Here is a 22,225-nt window from a genome sequence, read left to right on the forward strand (position 1 = left end):
AAGCCTATGGCAAGAAGATTTGTCTTTAAGGTGACCCAGAGTTGCACATACCACTTCCCTTTGTATCACACTGGCTCAGGGGTGAAGGATGGCTGGGAAATAGACTTTGCAGCTAGGCAGCCACATGCCCAGATAAAACTCAGGATGCTCTATTACTAACCCAAAGAAGGAAAGAATGAGTATTAGGGGTCAGTTACCAATTTCTACCACAAATCCAAAGTGGAAATGTTGAGTGGAATGGTGAAATACATGGAATATAGAGTCTTAGAAGTATAAAACTGAAAGCCACGAACATGCAAGTGTCAATTAAAATTCTAGATATGGACAGGCCGGGCACGGTGGTTCACACCTGTAATCCCAGCACTTTGGGAGGCTGAGGCAGGTGGATCACGAGGTCAGGAGATCGAGGCCATCCTGGCTAACACGGTGAAACCCCATCTCCACTAAAAATACAAAAAATTAGCCGGGCGTGGTGGCGGCCGCCTGTAGTCCCAGCTACTTGGGAGGCTGAGGCAGGAGAATCGCTTGAACCCAGGAGGCAGAGCTTGCAGTGAGCCAAGGTCACGCTACTGCACTCCAGCCTGGGTGACAGAGTGAGACTCCGTCTCAAAAAAAAAAAAAAAAAAAAAAAAATTATAGGTGTGGACAAGCTCACAGAAAGAGTCAAGAAGAGAAAACTATGGGGAACACTGCAAACATTTTAGCATTTAATAGAAAGTGAAAAGGCAGTTAGAAACCACCGGCAGTGGTGGCCCAGAAGCCAAGGTGAGAGAAGGGACAAAGATGGAGAGCATTGCCATCTGTGTCACATCTTTCAGAGAAATCAAATGAGACCAGGACTTTAAAAAGTAATTGCCTTCTTCCCTGGAAGGCAATTACAGAGACACTCACAAGGGTAACATCCACTGTGAGGTGAGGGCAGAAGCAATGGGCAATAAGGGGAGAGGGGCAGGATGTGGTTCCAAACGTGGCTGCACATTAGAGTCGCCATGCAGAGTTACACAACAGTACAAATTCCTGTGTCCTGCCCAGTCCCACTGAGTCAGAATTTATGGGGGGGTGGGCTTAGGAATCTGCTTCTGAGCCATAGGTACACACACTTTTTCAAAAAGCTTAACTATGTGAGGAGGCACTTAGGAACCTAGCTTGCAAGGTCAGGGTGTAACCGCCCAAGGGGTTCACCTTGCTCGCTGCCTAGACAGAGCAGATTCATCAAGACAGGGGAATTGCAATAGAGAAAGAGTAATTCACGCAGAGCCGGCTGTGCGGGAGACCAGAGTTTTATTGTTATCAAATCAGTCTCCCTGAGCATTTCGGGAGCAGAGTTTTTAAGGATAACTTCATGGGTCGGGGAAGCCAGTGAGCCAGGAGTGCTGATTGGTCAGAAATGAAATCATAGGGAGTCGAAGCTGCCTTCTTGCACTGAGTCAGTTCCTGGGTGGGGGGCCGCAAATTCAAATAAGCCAGTTTATTGATCTGGGTGGTGCCAAGCTGGTCCATCAAGTGCAGGGTCTACAAAATATCACAAACACTGATCTTAGGAGCAGTTTAGGGAGGGTCAGATCTTGTAGCCTTCAGCTGCATGACTCCTAAACCGTAATTTCTAATCTTGTGGCTAATGTTAGTCCTACAAAGGCAATCCAGTCCCCAGGCAAGAAGGAGGTCTGCTTTGGGAAAGGGCTGTTATTGTCTTTTTTCAACCATAAACTAAGTTTCTCCCAAACTGTAAACTATAAACTAAGTTTCTCCCGAAGTTAGTTCAGCCTACACCAGGAACAAGGACAGCTTGGAGGTTAGAAGCAAGATGGAGTCGGTTAAGTTAGATCTCTTTCACTGCCTCAGTCATAATTTTGCAAAGGTGGTTTCAAGGGCAGTGCATGCATTGAAAGGCAGTGAGCTGGTCTCCAGCGAGGTCTCATAGGCAGGGCTCAGACGCCTTTTAGAATCTATGTATGTGGAGGAGTATATGAATTTTTAGAAATAGTTCGTTTGGGTCTGAAACCTAGACTGTTGTGTTAGGAGAGAATAGGAAGCAGCCAGACCAAGGCTGGAAAAAAACTGTGCAGAAGCCAAAATGTGTCACTGGAGTCCTTTATACCTGTTGGTGCCTCTCCTCCATGGGCTCCTGTAGGAAGGAAAAGATGCAGTGAATCCCAAGAATCCCTGGAAGAGGATTCATACTCTTGAGGCCAGCATGCAGAGGAACCCAAAAGGATAAACTAAGGACAGTTCTAAGAGGAAAGCTTCTAACAATAATTGCTCACATTAAAACAGACGAAAGACCCCAAATAAATTGCCTAGCATTATGCCTCAAGGAACTAGAAAAAGAAGAACAAACTAAACCCAAAGGAAGGAAATAATAAAGATTAGAGCAAAACTAAATAGAGAATAGAAAAACCATAGAAAAAATTATAAACGGAAGAGTTGGTTTTTTGAAAAAAATAAACAAAATTGACAAACATTTATCTTGAAAAAAAGACTCAAATATATAAAATCAGAAATGAAAGTGTAGACATTATAACAGATGTCTCAGAAATAAGATGGATCATAAGGAATTATTATGAACAATTATATGCAAACAAATTTAGTAACATAGAGGACATGGATAAATTCCTTTAAAAAGATAATCTGGCAAGATTGAATCAGGAATAGCCTGAACAGACCAATAACAAATAGATTGAAGTAGTAATTAAAAACCTCCCAACAAAGAAAAGCCCAGGACCAGATGACTTCAGAGCTGAATTCTACCAAATTTTCAAAGAATAATTAATACCAATACTTCTTTTTTTAGACAGAGTCTCACTCTGTCACCCAGGCTGGAGTGCAGTAGCGTGACCTTGGCTCACTGCAACCTCCGCATCCCGGGTTCAAGTGATTCTCCTGCCTCAGCCTCCCAAGTAGCTGGGACTACAAGTGCCTACCACCACACCCAGCTAATTTTTGTATTTTTGGTAGAGACAGGGTTTCACTATATTAGCCAGGCTGGTCTTGAACTCCTGACCTTGTGATCCACCCACCTCAGCCTCCCAAAGTGCTGGTATTACAGGCGTGAACCACTGCACCCGGCCTATACATTTTAAACTCTTCAAAGAAATACAGCTGGAAGGAATACCTCCTAGCACATTCTACGAGGCCAGCATCGCCTTTGATACCTAAGCCAGATAAAGACACCACAAGAGGCCAGGCACAGTGGCTCACGCCTGTAATCCTAGCACTTTGGGAGGCCAAGACAGGTGGATCACTTGAGGTCAAGAGTTCAAGATGAGCCTGGCCAACATGGTTAAACTCCATCTCTACTAAAAACACAAAAATTATCCAGGCATGGTGGCACGTGACTGTAATCCCGCCTACTTGGGAGGCTGAGGCAGAAGAATTGCTTGAACCCAGAAGGCAGAGGTTGCAGTGAACTGAGATAATGCACTGCTGCGCTCCAGCCTGGGCAACAGAATAAAAAAAAAAGACACCACAAGAAAAGAAAACTGTAGGCCAATATTTCTGATGAGCATTGATGTAAAAGTCCTCAATAAAATATTAGCAAATTGAAATCAACAACACAATATGAAGCTTAGACATGATGATCAAGTAGGATTTATCCCTGGCACACAAGGCTGGTTTAACATATGCAAACCAGTCAATGTGATACATCATGTAAATAGACTGAAAGATAAAACCACATGACCATATCAATTGATGCAGATAAAGCATTGGACAAAGTTCAACATCCTTTCTTGATAAAGATTCTTAACAGTTTAAATATGGAAGGAAAGTTCCTCAACATAACAAAGGCCATTTTTTAAATTTTTAAATTTTTTTATTATTATTTTTTGAGATAGAGTCTCATTCTGTCACCCAGGCTGGAGTGCAGTGGCACAATCTCGGTTCACTGCAACCTCCGCCTCCCGGGTTCACACAATTCTTCTGCCTCAGCCTCCTGAGTAGCTGGGACTACAAGCGCACACCACCATGCCTGGCTAATTTTTTGTGTATTTTTGGTAGAGACAGGGTTTCACTCTGTTGGCCAGACTGGTCTCGAACTCCTGACCTCATGATCTGCCTGCCTCAGCCTCCCAAAGTGCTGGGATTACAGGCGTGAGCCACCGCGCCCGGCAAGGCAATTTATTTATTTATTTTTTAAAAACCCACAGCTAACATTATAATCAATGGGGAGAAAATGAAAGCTTTTCCTCTAAGACCTGGTATAAAGCAAGAATGCCCACTATCCCCACTTCCATTCAGCATAGTACTGGAAGTACTGTCAATAGCAGCTAGACAGCCAGGCGCGGTGGCTCACACCTATAATCCCAGCACTTTGGGAGGCCGAGGCAGGTGGATCACTTGAGGTCAGGAGTTAAGAGACCAGTCTGGCCAACATGGTGAAACCCTATTTCTAATAGAAATACAAAAATTAGCTGGGCATGGTGGCTTGTGCCTGTAATCACAGCTACTCAGGAGGCTGAGGCAGGAGAATCACTTGAACCCAGGAGGCCGAGGTTGCAGTGAGTCAAGATCACACCATTGCATGTCTGCCTGGGTGACAGAGTGAGACTCTGTCTGAAAAAAAAAAAAACCCTTAGAAATAAATTTAACCAAGGAAGTGAAAAATCTGTACACTAGAGTATATATAAAACATGGATGAAAGAAATTGAAGACAACACAAATAAATGAAAAGTATTTCATGCTCATGGATCAGAAAAGATAATATTGCTAAAATGTCCATGCTACCTAAAGAAATATAAAGATTTAATGAAATCCCTATCAAAATCCCAACAGGGGCATTCATACTTCACAGAAATAGAAAAATCAACCCTAAAATGTGCTCAGAACTGCAAAAGACCCTGAATAGCCAAAGCAATTATGAGAAAAAAAAGTTGGAGGCATCACACTTCTTCATTTAAAATTATATTACAAAGCTGTAGTAATCAAAACAGTATGGTACTGGCATAAAAGCAGACACATAGAGCAGTGGAATAGAATAGTGAGCCCAGAAATAAATTCAAACATATATGGTCAACTGATTTTTGACAAAGGTACCAAAAAAGCACAATAAAGAGAGGATAGTCTCTTCAATAGATGGTGCTGGAAAAACTGGATTTCTACACTCAAAAGAATGAAATTGGACCTTATCTTACACCAGTCACAAAAATCAGCTCAAAGTGGATAAAGGACCTAAGTGTAAGACCTGAAACAATAAACAAAAACAGAAGAAAACATAGAAGAAAGTCTCCTTGACATTGGTCTTGGCAATTATGTCTTGGATGCCACACTGAAAGCACAGGCTACAAAAGCAAATAAATAAATAAATGGGACTTCAAACTAAAAAGCTTCTGTGCAGCAAAGGAAACAACCAACAAAATGAAAAGGCAACCTATGGATTGAGAAAAAATATTTTCAAATCATATATCAGATAGGGATTAATATCCAAGATTTATAAAGAACTTACACAACTCAAAATAGCAAGAAAACATATTACTCAACTAAAAACTGGGCAAAGGGGCAGGGTGTGATGGCTCATACCTATAATCCCAGAATGCTGGGAGGCTGAGGTGGAAAGATTGCCTGAGGCCAGGAGTTCCAGACATAGTGAGACCCTGTCTCTATCCTTACCCCTTCCCACCAAAAAAACATTTGCCAGGCATGGTAGCATGTGCCTGAAGTCCTAGCTGCTTGAGGCTGAGGCAGGAGGATTGCTTGAGCCCAGCAGTTTGAGGCTCCAGTAAGCCATGACTCACTACTGCACTCCAGCCTGGGCAACAGAGTGAGACCCTGTCTCTCTCAAAAAACAAACAAACAAACAAACAAACAAACAAAACACCAGAGGATTTGAGTAGACATCTCTCCAGAGATGACATAAAAATTGCTAACAGGTGCATAAAAAGATGCTCAACATCACTAATGACCAGGGAAATACAAATTGAAGGCATTATGAGATTCTACCTCACACCTATTAGAATAGCTATTATCAAAAAGACAAGAGATAACAAATGTTGATGAGGGTGTGGAGAAAGGGAACCCTTGTACACTGTTGGTGGGAATGTAGATTGGTACAACCATTATAGAAAACAGAATAGAGGTTCCTAAAGAGATTAAAAATGGAACTGCCATATGATCCAGCAATCCCTCTTCTGGGTATATACCCAAAGGAAATGAAATCACCACCTTGTAAAGATATCTGCATTTCCAAGTTCGTTGTAGCATTATTCACAGTAGCCAAGATGTGGAAACAACCAAGATGACCATCAATGGATGAATAGATAAAGAAATGTGTTCTTACACACACACACACGGAAGTGGAACATTATTCGACTTAAAAAAGGAGATGCTACCACTTGCCACAACTTGGCTAGACCTGGAAGACATTCTGCCAAGTGACAAGCCAGACACAGAAAGAAAAATATTGCATGATTTCACTTACATGTGGAATCTTAAATACACAGAGAATAAAACAATGATTACCAGGGTCAAGTGTGGAGGGCAGAAAGTGGGGAGATATAGATCAAAGGATACAAAGTAGCAAATATGTAGGAATATATATGGAATCTTAAACATACAGATAGAGAATAAAGCATGATTACCAGGGTCAAGTGTGGAGAGAGAATAAAGCATGATTACCAGGGTCAAGCGGGCAGAAAGTGGGGAGATACAGGTCAAAGGATACAAAGTAGCAAATATGTAGGACAAACAAGTTGAAAGATCTAACGTGTGACATGAGGATGACAGCTAATAATAGTGTATTATATTTAGGGGTTTTGCTAAATTAGTAGATTATAGCTATTCTTGCCACAAGAAGAACAAATACGTATCTGAGTGAGATGATGGATATAGTAATATTAATTTGTTCCACTACAGTAACCATTAAACTATATTATATAAATAATACAATATTAACACTTATATAAATAATATAATATAATATTAACACTTATATAAATAATATAGTATAATATATAAATTATAAAATATATAATAAATGTGTAATTAACATAGATAATGTACTATATTATATGATGATACTATATGTGTATCTTACAACATCAGATTGTATGACTTAAATATACACAATACAATTTATTTGAGAAAAAAGAATAGTGAATACATTAGATGCCCACTGTGTGTCTGGCACTCTTCTAAGTGCTTTGCATAATGACTCATTTAATCCTTTGAATAACTAAATGAGAGGGGCCCAGATATTACCCTCATTTTACAGGAAAAAAACTGAAGAACAGAGGGGCTTAAATAACTTACCCAAGGCCTCTCACCTAGGAAGTGGCAGAACCACGATGAATGATGTCACCAAGGTGGGGAAGGAGTTGTGGAGGCAAGAGGGCTTTTCCTAATACAGAACCATTTACTCAACCTGAGAAAAGGCTACAAATGGGGTGCTGGGGAGACAGGGGCATGCCAGTCCTCCTGGCTTGCTTTGGGTGTGGATGTCCATCTGATTGTCATCTCTTCTTGTGCAGGCTGGCCCTGCAGCATGGGGACGGCCATGTTGTGGATTACCTGTCCCAGCCGGTCATCGACTACATCCTCAAAAGCCAGCTGTACATCAATGCCTCCGGCTAGCAGCTACACAGTGCTCGGCTCCACTCTCCCCTCGTCCTCCGGCAACACAATGGCCCCTCCATCTTTGTCAGCCCCCTGTTTCTCTCCTGCCTCTCTGTTTCTCCATCTCCTCGTCTTGACTGTTTTCCCTACTTGCTGACTTAACCCCCCATAGTGTGGGGGACCTGCAGAGAACCATGGCATTCCCTATTCCACAGTCATCTTTGGACAGACTTTCCTCTAGTCTCCGGGTTGGGGGTGGGTGAGGGAAAGGGGTGGGAGTTGGGGGAAGTGCAGTCCTTGGAGATGTACTGGTGTCCGTCTCCCAGCATGCTCTAGAGAGGCGGCTCTGGTGCCCATTCTCCCAGCATGCTCTGGGGAGGCGGCTCTGGTGCCCATCCTCCCAGCATGCTCTAGAGAGGTGGCTCTGGTGCCCCTCCTCCCAGCATGCTCTGGGGAGGCGGCTCTGGCTCTCGCCTTCCCAGCATGCCCTTTACTACAAAGGGCTATTTTTCTTTTCTTTCTTTTGTTTATTTATTTTTATTTGTTCACTCCCTGTAGAACTTGGATGAAATCAGTGTCCATGGTTCTTTATGTTTGTAGTCTTGATGTGCTCCTGTGATATTACTTCCCCTCTGATAGGACATTGTAGCCAGCCTCAGCACTCAACTCAGTGAGTGCATCAGGGCCACACCCAGTAGAGAAGGCCAAGCAACCTCCACTTCTTCAGCACCACACACACGCACACACACACACACGCAAACATGCGTGCGCACCTGCGCACGCACATACACACACACATATAGCAGTAGCAGCAGCAGCAGCAACCTTTGATCAGGAGTGAGATTTTCGGGTTGTGAAACCTGGGACGCAAGTCTGGGAATAGTCGGTTTTCTCAGAATAATTTGAATCTGTTTTCTTAGTTTCAAATGACCATTTCCCTGATGCTCTGAGCTTATGATCACACAGAGCCAGTCCATCCTCATTTCCTGGTGGCATCTGTTCATTTACTTATGTGGGCTGTAGCTGATGGCACAGTGCGGGTTCCCTACCAGCCAGGGGTTTCCAAGGGACCTTTGGAGGCCATGCTTAGACACATTCCTGAATCTGAGAAGAATCACATAGGCAGGACCAGATCCAGATCGTGCAGTCATGTCATAAAAAAAACAAAACAAAACAAAACAAAAAAACACTAGGAGTCCACTCAACCCTGGAAGTCTTTGCTAATTGGAATTATGTATTGTCTGTTGGGCTGGGAAATGTCTCTTTCATATTGTAAGTCCAGGATGAACTAGGAGAAAGCAATTTGTTGCCCTGATGATAGCTGATGATTTTCACCCTCTCTAGCTGAGGTAACTCAGACAGCGCATGAGGTCAATTTCTTCTTGAGAAGCAGTGCCTTGGTCTTGTTTCTGTGGTTGGTTCTAGCCCCTGCAGAGCCCGGGAGCTGCAGGAACTGTCTGAGAAAATCTCCCTAATAGGGGAGTGGGTTCTCAGAAGGGAGATCTGGGAGGGGTCAGGAGCCACTAAGTTGTTTCACTCCTTTTTTCTCTAATTTTCTACCTTCCTCTCTGCTCCTGCAGACAGTTTCGCCAGCTTTCCTTCTGGTTACTGGGGTCTCATGCGTGTCCTGCTTGGAGATCCATAAGGAAATTGCTGTCTTGTGCTTTGTGTCTCTCATCCAGTCTCTGGCTCTTGGGATTCTGGTCTTTGAGAAATAGTCCCTGAGTATTAGGATACTTTTATCAAAATTTAGTACCAGCTACTGCCAGAAGGGGCCGGGTGAGACCTGAAAGCAAAGAAAATGTTCTTTACCACACATTTCACATCTGCAACATCCTTCAATTGCGGGAAAAGGAACTTGATTTAACAGAAGAATATGGTAGAGCAGCATCCAGAAAGTCTGTTATTCCTCTTGGATTTTTTGAAATAATCTTCAGAGGAAGGAAGGAAGATCCTATTTTTGGGTATCAGTGTTTAACTAGGGATCATGAAATAATAAACTGAAAAAAACTTTGGAGTTCAGTTGGTCCAACACTTTCCTCTGCTCCATGGGAGCGGAGGCCCATGGGATTAAATGGCTGGTCCAGGTCAGCCAGCAGGTGTAGGGCCTGACAAGATATTGTTTCCCTGACCCCTAGGCCGTCACACCACACCCTCCATTTCCTCATGATGCTGACCAGGTACCCATGTGATTTCTACACTTCCCAAGCCTTACCCTGGCATCTTTCTTTTAAATTATATCTGTCCCAGGTGCTCCCCACACATAGGATGGTAATGCCAGTCCCAGGGGAGGGTGTGATAGTAAGGAAGGCCACTGTTAGGTTTCCTTTAGAAATAAAGAGATCTCAGCAGCTTGGAAGAAATCCCAGAAACCGACTCCATCAATCCAAGAAAGAATTGCTTTGTGGAAGGTGAAGGAAGACCCAGAGAGTGCTCAGGATGATTATATTGCTGGAGAGCGAAAGATGGAACAGCCTTGTCCAGGAAGAACAGTCATAAGCCAGGAAATGAAACAAAGGAAAACAGGTGCCTGAATTTCCTGGGGAAACATGGCTTGTTTAAGGACTTGGAGTTATGGATGGAATTTATGCGACCCACGTGAGCAGACCTGAGGAAGGCTCGATTTCTTTTGTTTCTTTGGTCCACTCTGTCACTCTGCTCTGGTCAAGCCCCATTTGATCTACAGCCCATGAGAAGGAATGAGGCTGGTTCTGCACTCTCAGCATGCAGTCAGAAGGCATGTGGGAGTGGGGAAGGGAAGTGAGATGAATTAAGACAAAGAACAGGTGCCATAGAAGTAGATTTCTAGGAATGAAGTGGAGCAGATCTTATCTTTGTGGATTACAGGCGCTGTACTAAAAACAGGTTTCCTATTTAATATAAAAAGAAAGTGAATCTTCTTTTGAATAGAATCGTCCATTCCCATTGCTGCACTCCCCACCCCTCAAACACACACACACACGCCCTACTCTTCATTTGCTAGGGGAAGGTCACAGCACAACTGAATCCAGGACAGGACATTGTGACCGTGACTCAGCCACAGTCAATACCAGAAAGATGATTCAGAGTCTGAAGTGGTGCCCAGGTGCCATCAGGATAACCAGCATAAGCCCTGACTTTGCCTCTGGGGTCCTGTTCCGTTCCTTCCTGAAAGCCCAATCCAAAGCATGGCTCAGAGGTTGTGAGAAAGGCATGGACTGGAACAATCGTGTCCAGAGGGGTCTGGAGCTTTGTTTCCTGCCCACCAGCAAAAAATTTGTCTCTCCCATTTTTCTGAAAGTGGCTGAAGTAAGAACAGGCAGAAGGAAAACGCTTTTTGTCAATAACTCTGTCCTTAAGGAATGGTCCTCTGGGAGGGCTGTGCTGCTAGCGGGTACCTCAGTCACACATCCCCAACCCAAGGTAGCTTCTAGAGCCTTCTTGCTTTCATTTTCCTTGAATGTACATAGGAAAAAGGGGTAAAGTCTCTTACTGAAGTGCCTGAAACCCAGAGCTAGAGCTTCTAGAGATGCCGTTCTTCCTGTCTCAGCTTGGCCAGCCTTTCAACAATGTTCTCTAGTTTCAAGCTCCAGCTTCTCAGAAAGAATTAAAGAACTTGCTGTTCAAATTAAGTAGAAAGTGAGACTCAATAATAATTGAACTACAGCAAAAGGCAGAGAATTACAGGGAGAAACAACTTGTACTTAACAGCCCAATTCTACTCTCCCCAAACTGACACACACACACACACACACACACTCACACTCTTTTAGGGGACTAAGAGAGAGAAGCATGTTATTACATTTTACTCATCCAAACAGTAATGCAAAAATAAAACAGTAGAATATGAAAAGCTCAGGATCTCTCCCAAGGCTACCTACTGCAGGAGGGCCAACAGGTGAGACGGGAAGAATGGAAACAGGGATGGATTTTGTAGCTCATACAATTAGGACACCTTAGGAATAGCATTGTAGTAATGGTGATGAATATGCTCTGCCAAATTCATCCAGTCTGCACCATCTTATAGCTGCCCAGCACACTTGACTGTTCATGTGGTCTCTTTGCAGTGTGAGTTTGGAGTGTCCTATTAGCCTGTTCTGGTTAGGAATGAGTTCATGGCTCTTTCCCTCAACCTTAGTCTAGTCCCAGGGCTGAGGATTCAGCTGGATCCACATTGTCTTGAGGGTTGGCGTGGGGAGGGGGAAGCTTTTTTGAATCGCTTTTTGATCACATAATCTGCCATTTTAAGAGTAAGATTTGCTTTATGGAAATCAATTCATTAATAAAAAATGATATTCAAGTTGCAATACCATTTCACAGTGAAATATTTTGAGTACAGTTTTGTTGCTAGAATAGTCATGGGCAAGAGTTTTATGCAAAATGTTTCAATTATGTTAATAAATAAGACAATGCTACAAGAGTCTTGTGTCTTGGTCAAGAACTTTCTGAGTCGCAGCATTAATCACTTTTTTTCATAATTTTACTTGACAGTAGACAACAGTTGTAAAAATGTACTTAGAACAAGTGGTTTCCTGCCTGGTTCAGCTGATGCCACATGTGTAATATAAAAGTATGTACAGCCACATCCAAGGATGACAAAGGGAAGAATAATTAGCAAATTTGTAAATTGTATCTCCGTTTTCTTAGTTTTGAAACATTAAATCTTAGATCTTGATTAATTTGCATAGTCCAGTGTTGGTTAACTTTGGCTCCTCAATGAAATTAGTACTTTATGAAATAAAATTATACTTGTGAAAATGAAAAACTTGAACAACTTTTTAGCTTGAAAGATCTTAACTAAAACAGAACTTGTTAAACTCGCAATTTGCTTTGGCAATGTAAACAAGCAAAAGTGAACAATTTGTTAACTGTTCAATCCTGCTGTGGTTATCAGTTCTTATTTCACCTTCAGTCATATCACACACCCTGTATTGGGTTAGGTGTGAATGGTGATTGCCGTTAGCTAATTATCAGATATGATTCAGAAGGTGAAACAGTAATTCCCTATTAGGCCAGCTCATTGAAGGGTTAGCCGTTTGTTTATCAGATTCATTTTTTAAACGAATCATTTGGTTCTTGGGGTTCTTAGTATTTTTTTTCTTTTTTTTTTTTTGTCTTAAAATTGAGATGTGGCAGCTTTGTGTGCATCCATGTGGGTTTCGTGGCACATCATAATGATGCTTGATATGCTTGTAAATTGATCACTCATGTTTACATTTGCTATTTTATTCACAAAGCTGAACACTGCCTTTTTTTCCTTGTCCTGAGAGTACATAATGATGAAATCTCATTTATTTGCTTTGGGTTTTTTTGTTTGTTTTGTTTTGTTTTGTTTTGAGACAGAGTTTTGCTCTTGTCGCCCACACTGGAGTGCAATGGCGCGATCTCGGTTCACTGCAATATCAGCCTCCTGGGTTCAACTAATTCTCCTGCCTCAGGCTCTAGAGTAACTGGGATTACAGGCGCCTGCCACCATGCGCAGCTGATTTTTGTATTTTTAGTAGAGGCAGCGTTTTGCCATGTTGGCCAGGCTGGTCTCAAAACTCCAGACCTCAGGTGGTCTGCCTGTCTCGGCCTCCCAAAGTGCTGGGATTACAGGCGTGAGCCACAGCGTTCAGCCAAGAGCTCATTTAAAGTGAAATATAAACACTGGTTTAACTTGCTAACTTATAAAATATATACACTAAATATGAATTAACATATGTGCACATACACATTTCTTCCCTTATGACCTATATATAAGCTTTAGATCTTCGGATTTCCTAGAAAGTTCCATGTAGCCAATAGTATGAAGAAAGGAGAGAAAAATTCTAATCTGTGTTCTCCAGGTGGGAAAATTGAACCATAGCAATAATCTGTAACATTCCCATTACCATGCAAAACATTAAAAGAAGACACAATAAACATATTCCTGGTCCTTGAGACTTGTTCAAAACATTGAATATTACTAAGCATCTTCTTATCCTTTTCTCCAGCCTCTCAAGAGTCTGAGAGAAGTACTGGAGAGTACTGAAAAGAAACCACATCCTTGGAGAAGACCAGAAATACACCTGCTAAGAAGTTATAGTCTATGGGCAGTTTCATTTCCAACCCTCTCTCCAAACAGAGGTCCCTAACAGCTAAAGTAGATGATGACATTTGTAATAGCTTACCAACAGCATAATTAACCATAAACTCTCAGAGAAGTGCAAGAAAGCTTTCACTATGAACTACTAATACTGATGAAAAATCAGAAGGAAAGCTTCCTTATCTTGGCAGGGTCAGGTTAAGGACTGACAACATGAGGCTAGATCCTGGGGAAGCCACATCCCCTTCTCTCTTCTTAGGGATAACTTTTCAGGTCCTTAGAAATGAGAGAATTATTTGTACACCAAGGGAAGTCCCATAAGTCATTTTTCTATTCCCCATCCCACCTCTACTCAGGTATCATCTCCCATTTGTCAGGGAAGATAGCCTTACGACTTTTTTTTTTTCTTTTTTTTTTTGAGGCAGAGTCTCACTCTGTTGCCCAGGCTGGAGTGCAGTGGCGTGATCTTGGCTCACTGCAAGCTCCACCTCCCAGGTTCATGCCTTTCTCCTGCCTCAGCCTCCCAAGTAGCTGGGACTACAAGTGCCCGCCACCATGCCCGGCTAATTTTTTTTGTATTTTTAGCAGAGATGGGGTTTCACCATGTTAGCCGGGATGGTCTCAATCTCTTGACCTCATGATCCACCGATCTTGGCCTCCCAAAGTGCTGGGATTATAGGCGTGAGCCACCACGCCCAGCCTCTTACAACTTTTAAAACAATCTATTCCATTGAGGAATCTTTATATGATTACACATATCATGGTTATTAACTAATGGGATCCCTCACCAAGTTTCCTAGAATATGTACCGTCTGATCTTACACTTGGAAGAGACAGCCAATCACCGACAATGCATTTTCTCCTTTCACAATGTAGAATTGTCACTGTGAAGTGGCTTCCTAACAAAGGACTACATCTTCCAGACCTCTTTGCATGGTAGATGTGATCGTTTTGCTGGGTGTTGGACCATAGCACATGAGGCCCTCCCAAGCCTGGCCTTCCTGTGTCTCCTTCCTCCATGTTCTTTTCCCTTTCCATCAGCTGGTGACAACCAGCTGGAATGGCCACAACCCTCCATCCCCCAGGCAACCTTAGAAGTCACATGTTGTAAATGGCAGGGCCTCTGAAATGACTGTGGAGTCTGGGCAGTGGTTGTTAATTATAGCAAGAGATCTGTAGAATGTGTAATTGGGTATGCCAAGACAAGATTACAAATTCATTTTCACAGAAGGTAAAGCAAAGTGACCAGACCTATCAGAATTTGAGGGTCAATGGACAGAAGCAGAATTGTTTTCTCAGCCACTTGCATAGATGACCAATTCAAGATCTTAATTTAGTACATTTTAACTTCTTAAAAAGCATGATATATGCACCACAAACTATTAATTTTACCTTCATTTTATAGCTGATGAAAAAGATAAGAATATTAACTATATCCCCCCCTCTCTCCACCCAGCTTGAATTGTTCTAGAAATAAAGTTTTATGCTTAGGAGACAGCATCAGTTAAACCTCATAAAAATCTCATTGACAGCATCATCAATCCCATATGGTTGGAAAGGGCAAAGTAAGATGCTCAGTAGTGGGAATTGAAGATGCTAACTCTAGGACCTATGCCATTTCTGTGGCATTTTCATTTCCATTGCTTTGGTACCATCATAGGCTTAGAGTTTAGTAAATCAGAAACTGACCCCAAGCATCTAACAATTGTTCTTTATTTAAAAACACTTTCAGGAAAATCCAAGGAAATACAGAAGCAAGGCAGCACCATAGTCTTCCCAGCTGAGGTGGAAGTGCCTCTGGTTTCTCCAGGAATTCCCAATGGTGTTATCATGACTCTATAGTCTGTTGCAATCAGTTGTAGAAAGGCGCAGAGTGACAGCTGGAATGCAAAGAAATGTGCACAACCCAGAGCTCTGTCAGCTTTGCCAAAATTCAAGTGCCCCCATGGGAGGGTCTTGCAACATACGCTCTGTTGAGCAAAGAGGTTGCAAACCAAGCCGTTATTGCAATAAATAACACTTGTGACAAACAAGGTTTTAAGTTTAAGTTTATTTTTTAAAAATGCTTGTCTTCCTCACTAGACAATCAACTCTATGAGGGCAGAGACTATGTCAACACTGTCCCACCAGCCCCTGGCACACTGTAGGTACTCAATAAATATATGTTGGAAGGATGGATGGAGGTAATGGATGGAAAGATGGGTGGAAGGATGAATGGAGGGATGGATGTGACCCAGCTGAAGTGTGAGTAGGAACATTCTCTTATTATGAGTGGAGGAAAGAGAGAGGAGATTGAGAAAATAAGATAAAATACATTGATGCGTATCATTTTTGGTGTTTGAAAAGTAGGATTGAATTAGGACTAATAAATCTAGAGAATTTTACCTCTTTCAATGCCCAAGCCACACTTTTCTATCACTTCGAAACTGAAAAAGTAAATACCTTCCCAACATTTGCTTTGCTGGTAGGAAATGCTTTAATAAAAATGCAATCTCTAAGTTGCCATGGCATCATTAAAAGAAAGGATGTCACGCCCAGGTCCAGAACTTGAAGGTGGCAGGCACCAGCAAGCACCATTGCTCCAAATGGGCCTGCCTTACAGGTCCTCACTCCGACACTGCTCACTTCTTCCAGCTTGAAAGTGGAGAACATGTTCACAGGCTGGGTTGTAAGTAGGAGGAACTCTGATCAGCAAGAAGCTTGCAGAAGACAATATGAGGCAATAGTATTTTACTGGCCACAGTGTGACTGGGTTGCACTCTGTTCTGACATTAGGAAGAATTTCATGCCTGGGCAAAGTCAAAGTTTTTTCTTTTAGTCACATTACTCAAAGAATAAGTTGACTATAACCCAACAGCACTTGTCCAAATTCTGGGACTCCATTTACGACTATTCTGAGGCAAACATCTGCCTGTGCAGTTTGTCCTTCCATCCAGTCTATTCTTTGGGGTCCAGATCCTTGGTCAATCTCACACCCAGTGCTATCTGCCTCATTGCCCAGCATCAGGAAGCAAGGAGTATGGTGCAATAAGACAACCTCCTGGCCACGGGATCAGGAATGGGGTCAGGTCAGTTGACCTGAGCATGCCCATTAAACATGTTCAAATGTCCCCATCCCACCCACCCACATGACATGGCTCCCGAGCCCTGAGATCTGTATCCCAAGAACCTCAGTTGAGAAATCTTTATGGCAGTTTCACTGTTGCTCAAGAGCCTGGGTATTGTAGCAGCCTGGTGGCAGGTTGTCCCTAATGTTCTCCAAGTTCTTCACATCAGCCAGAATCCCATCTATGCTTGTCTCCAGCAAATGGAGGTGGCCCCTCTGCCGACGTGCCCTCTCTTCCAGCTCTGACATCATGGGCCGCAGTTGGCTGTTGATCTGGGTCTTGGCTCGGGAAAGCTTCTGCTCCAATAAGATCAGCCCCTCTTCATCTACACTGACAGGCTGGTCTATTTCAAGGAATGAGACACGAGTTAACATAGAAAAGCTGTAGTTAGATTTCCTTGAACACGAGTGCCCTTCTATACCCATAACTAATTCCCATTTCCACTTGCCTACAGCAAATAGTATACCATGAATTTTAAAGCTTATTTTAAATTAGAAATCATCTAGAAAGAGTTCTGAGAGGGCCAACCTAGTTACTGGGCTATGAACAACCCTGTTCAAGACTCTGAGCTATCTAGTTCAGCAACATGATGTCTGGAGTTTTCCTTTCGTGTTAAGGTCAATAGTTTATGCTCTGAAAAAAAAAAAAAGAGGACTGAAGGTCATAGGGGACTGAGCACTATCCAAGGCATTTGCCTATCATAGGTCACTGCTAGGATTAGAATCAACTCCAAATTATGCTTTCCGAACCACCTTTAAGAAATATCTTGCTGTTTTCTATTAGAAGACCTTAAGAAACTGGCAGAGCTTCAGGGTTATAGAGGCCAAGGTACGCTTTGCCATTTGGGGAATGGATTCCAGCTGCTAGAAATTGATGTCAGACATCATTCCAGCTTGAAACAGCAGTCATCTGACTAGATGTTATTTTATTTCCAACTTAAAATAAAATCACACTTGTTCAGGTATGTGTTACCCATACACTATCTAAAACTAAATGTCAGTATGAAGGGCACCTGACCCATTTAGTTCAAATAGGTTGGAGTGGCCTTGGTCAATTCGAACTCAAGGTCAAGTTGCCTCACATATCTGAGCTGAAGTGATAGTATTTGACTGCATGAGTTTATTATACCTAGAACAATTAATCTCTTATTGTCCTAGGACTTAAGAGAGTGCACAGAGTAGAAACAATACTGTAACAAAAATGTTGATCCAAATGGATCTTTCACTTGGGGTCAGGGAGAACTTAGGAATTTAGGATTTTATGACACACAGAGGAAGTTAAGTAAGCTTGGGAACAAAATAACCTTGTCTATGGGAAGGTGGCATGAGTTACTAGAAAAGAACACGAGCATTGGAGGCAAAAAGATCTCAGTTTGGATCCTGCCTCTGCAATTTACTACGTGACCTGTGGGGCATTATTAACCTCTGAGCCTCAGTTCAATCCTTCATGAAATAAAATAATAAAAATGATAAAACCCACCATACAGGACTTTTACAAGACAAATGATATTACACCATGAAAACATGTGACACATGGTAAATGTTTAATAGCTCCCATCTACCCTGCTCTCCCTACTCTCTCATATTCTCTTTACAGGTCTCATTAGTTTCATTGCCTTTTTTTTTTAGAACACTAAACAACGCTGCTAAAGTCTCAATTGGGGAGGTTTTTGTTTTTTTTTTTTCCTCAATCCTTTGAGAGCATTTTACTCTTTTGGGCTCATTGGATCACAAAGCAGACCCAAGACTATAACAACACAGATGATATTGGCCTCTCAGGGTGATGATGACACCCTACAGAAAAATCCAGTTTCAAAGTTGTTCTACTGAACTGGAATAGCAGAGCCAAACCTTTTCCTAAATGTTACTGGAATCTGTGACGAATCTCTAGTTCCACGTCTGCTGCAGTCCAAGCTTCATAAAATAGACCAAATGAGGGTTTGATATCAGCTCTATCTAAATCCAGATATTTAACCAAAATAAGTTTTCTTTTGGGAGTGATTCTGTAGGGAAACCTGATTTTCTTCCACATCGTGCCATCAGATCTTGCTAAAATTATCTCACAGGCCTACTCTCATCACATTTCATCTGGGTTATTTACCCAAGCAGCTCAAGTTCCTCCCACTGGTTATATCAAGGTATAACTTTGGTTTGGGGAGGAACAAATGTAAAATCAGCAAGTGATTCTTTTTTATTTTTCCTTTTTTTTTTGAGACAGTCTTACTCTGTTCCCCAGGCTGGAGTGCAGTGGTGCAATCTTGGCTCACTGCAATCTCCGCCTCCCAGGTTCAAGCGATTCTCCTGCCTCAGACTCCCGAATAGCTGGGATTACAGGCTTCCACCACCATATCCAGCTAATTTTTGTACTTTTAGTAGAGACAGGGTTTCACCATGTTGGCCAGGTTGGTCTTGAACTCCTGACCTCAGGTGATCCACCCGCTTCAGTCTCCCAAAGTGCTAGGATTACAGGCGTGAGCCACCACACCCGGCTGGCAAGTGATTCTTGACTTCACAGACTGGGAAAATCTTCCTTCACATCTTCCCAGCCACCATTCTACTGCCTTAGAGTAGGATCCTGTCATTTATCTCCTCAATTATTTCAACAATATCTTAAGTGGTCTCAACCTGCCTTCTCTCTAACCCCCACTTCAAGCTTTTCTCCATTTGGCTGCCCTAGTGATCTTTCTGAAATATACAGTGGTGATGTTATTCTTCTGCTTAAAACTGTCCACTGGCTTCTCAGGGTCCAGGCCAGATTGCTTAGCAGGATTCCCAAGCTGTCTCATGTTCTGTGAAGTTGCTTGTATATATCCGTTCTTTGGCCCACAGACCTTTACCCCCAAGTGCAATAGATGTTCAGTGACCCATCTTAGCAATTGTAAAACAGGGCCCAGTAAATGTAAGGGAACCTGCCCAAAGTATCTGGGCCTGGAAACAAAGCACATTTACTGATCTCCTTAAGGAAAGCTGAGATTCCCCTTCACTGGGGCTAGGTATAGTGAGTGTTCTGGAGCAAAGCCCTGGAGCATGGAGCTGGAAGGCTGTGGGTACTTCACATACCCATCAGATGCAGGAGGCCGTCCAATGTGTTGAGTGTGTCTTGGATTGTAACCCCAATGTTCTTGGCTCTGGTATCAAGCCTCTGGGCTTCTGTAATCACCTGAGGACAAATAAGCACAAACCAGCCTTGGAAAGATATTCTCCATGTTGGCAAGTTGAAAGGGATCTCCCGTGGAAAGCAACAGGAACTCACCATCTGTACTGCATCCATATTCGTGTCAAACTCCAGCTCCTTCATTTCCAGCTCTCCTTCCACTTCCCTCATCTCACTCTTCAGAGAGGCCAGTCCCTTTTCCATGGCCAAGGCTCCATCTGCTGTCACATTGGCTTCCAAGTTCAGACTCCCAATCTCCTGGGAGAAGAAAACGAGCCAGGGACGGAAGGAGAGATAGGGATGAGGCACAAAAACATCCCAAAGACAACCACAGAAAAAATACAGCTGCAGCCAGGCCCTGATGGAGTAAGTTAGATGAATAATGAGAGAATCAGACTTAGGGACACACCCTTTGCCAAGCTCTGCCTCAAACAAGCTAATTTGGGGGTATGTTTTTACGGACTAGGAAGGTCAGCAGCCAGACACTGCTTCCCTCTCAGTTCAACGCTCACCAAATGTTGCACAGAGTTAGGAACCATTTGGGAAAATCCAGAGGACAAAAAAACACATCATTCTCTGTCATGCGTCTTTGCTGCCGTAGTCTTTTAATCTGGGCTGCCATGGGCCACAACAGGGCTCTGAGCTTCAGAGGTTAAAATAAGCTCAATGCTCTCTTTCCCTCCACACCACCCTTGTGTTTGGTACTACTGGCACCAACACACATGTCGATTTCTCTTTACCTGTTCAATCTCACTGGAGATTTCCAGGGCCTCCCCAGCCCCATTCTTTGCCCTCTGCGCATCAGCAGCAGCACTCCCCAGGGCTCTTTCTGCTTGCTGGGTCTTGTCACTGGCATCTGAAACCTTCTGGCTGATGTAGGAGAGTCTCTTCATGGCTTCTTCGGCTTCTGCTTTTCTGTTGTCCACCTGCAGGTCAAACTCTGAAATGAAGAAAAGAAAAAACTGCCATGAAGATGAAAGCAAATTTACAAATGAGTGAAAGGGGCTGATGTTGTAAAGAAAAATTCCTGAAAGACTGTTATTACTGACTGGGGATGAGGGTGTGGGAAGTTGCGGCTGGAATTAACTTTCTTATCTAAGAGAAAGCATCTTAAAAGATGCATTGGAGGGGTTATAATTATTCCGTTGCTTAGAGAAACCGACAAGCAGCCTGCGCTGAGTTCCACAGCACTGCAAGAGTATTGAAACTGCAGAGTGCATCAGAAGCAGGTAGAATCTTTGAAGTCCAAAGCATCAAGCCAGAGTTTTAAGCCCTAAGCTCCAATGGTAAGAATTGGGGTTAGGTTTGAATGGGTAGAGAAGTACTTTCCATGAAGAAAATTCCAAAATTTTGGGAATGTTTCTCTTTTGTGCTTTAGTGAAGAAGCCTGAAATTTTAATGAAATCTCTGCAAGGCACAAATCCAAATCTCCTGGGATCTAGATGCAGTGACAAAGGCTGCTCTGTTATCACCACAAAGAAACATATCAGTTCCATACTGGAACCAACCAGACTACACAGGAAAAGGAGAAATGTCTGTATAGTAGTGGTATGTTGCATCTGTGAGAGAACTTACAGATCACATAGTTTAACCTTGTCTCTTTAAAGAGGAAGATATTAGGTTCTGGAAAGGTTACGTGACTTGCCTATGGTCACACAGCTAGTCTGGCCTGGTCAGGTGGCCCAGCAGAGATCAGAACTCAAGGCTTCTGACATCTAGCTCTATTATTACTACTACATTAAATATTAATGTATTAAGAATATCTTTAGAAAGATATTTACTAAGGATCTATTAATATCCCAATATACCTGCCACTTAGAGAGACATATGAGAATTCAAAGGAAACTGGTCATGGCTATACCCTTAAAATACTCAAGTGACCTGAACCATGAAGTACTAACCTCTGAGGTTTTTAAGGATGCTCTCAACTTCATAAAAAGTGGCATTGCCCATACTCAGTGCTTCTTGTGCTCTGCTTTTAGCAAGATTGGCACGGGAAAGCAGCTGATCTGATTTCTGTGAAAAGGCAGACAGAACGAGATTAGAGGAAGTACATTCCTGCTGGCAAAATCACTCTGACACATTTCTCTTCATGACAGCAGATCATTGTGATTCACTGCAGAGTCTAGGGGTGCTGTAGCAAACCCCTCTACAATCTGGGACAGAGCAAACTTTATAAGTCCACAACACATTCTATATAGAGAAACTCTAGTCCACCATCAGGGACAGGAACGGTTTTATAAATCATAATTTTAAACTCTAGATATTTCCTGAAGCCAAGTAGTAGACTGAGCTAGACCAAAATTAGACCCAAGAGGCCTAGGTCCTACTCCTAGGTTTGAGGGCTGACTCGCTGGACAGAGCTGAGCTAATC

The 22,225-nt window shown here is 42.7% G+C and overlaps 2 protein-coding genes across 2 annotated transcripts in view; one reads left to right on the forward strand and one right to left on the reverse strand.

Moving 5' to 3' along the window:
• Window positions 1–7,764, forward strand: part of NMNAT2 (nicotinamide nucleotide adenylyltransferase 2) — a 172,854-nt gene extending 165,090 nt beyond the window's left edge. Inside the window, exon 11 of the mRNA XM_055233447.2 lies at window positions 7,461–7,764. Within this exon, the coding sequence (XP_055089422.1) occupies window positions 7,461–7,563 (103 nt within the window). The 3' untranslated portion in view covers window positions 7,564–7,764. The remainder of the gene's footprint in view (window positions 1–7,460) is intronic.
• Window positions 7,765–11,191: 3,427 nt separating this feature from the next.
• LAMC2 (laminin subunit gamma 2) overlaps window positions 11,192–22,225 on the reverse strand; it is a 63,726-nt gene continuing 52,692 nt past the window's right edge. The window contains exons 19-23 of the mRNA XM_055234615.2: window positions 21,753–21,867; window positions 20,592–20,791; window positions 19,951–20,109; window positions 19,758–19,857; window positions 11,192–17,041 (exon numbers count right to left, since the gene is read on the reverse strand). Of these exons, the coding sequence (XP_055090590.1) occupies window positions 16,788–17,041; window positions 19,758–19,857; window positions 19,951–20,109; window positions 20,592–20,791; window positions 21,753–21,867 (828 nt within the window). The 3' untranslated portion in view covers window positions 11,192–16,787. The remainder of the gene's footprint in view (window positions 17,042–19,757; window positions 19,858–19,950; window positions 20,110–20,591; window positions 20,792–21,752; window positions 21,868–22,225) is intronic.

The sequence above is a fragment of the Symphalangus syndactylus genome, chromosome 19 (assembly GCF_028878055.3).
Source record: "Symphalangus syndactylus isolate Jambi chromosome 19, NHGRI_mSymSyn1-v2.1_pri, whole genome shotgun sequence".
NCBI classification, from domain to species: Eukaryota; Metazoa; Chordata; class Mammalia; order Primates; family Hylobatidae; genus Symphalangus; species Symphalangus syndactylus.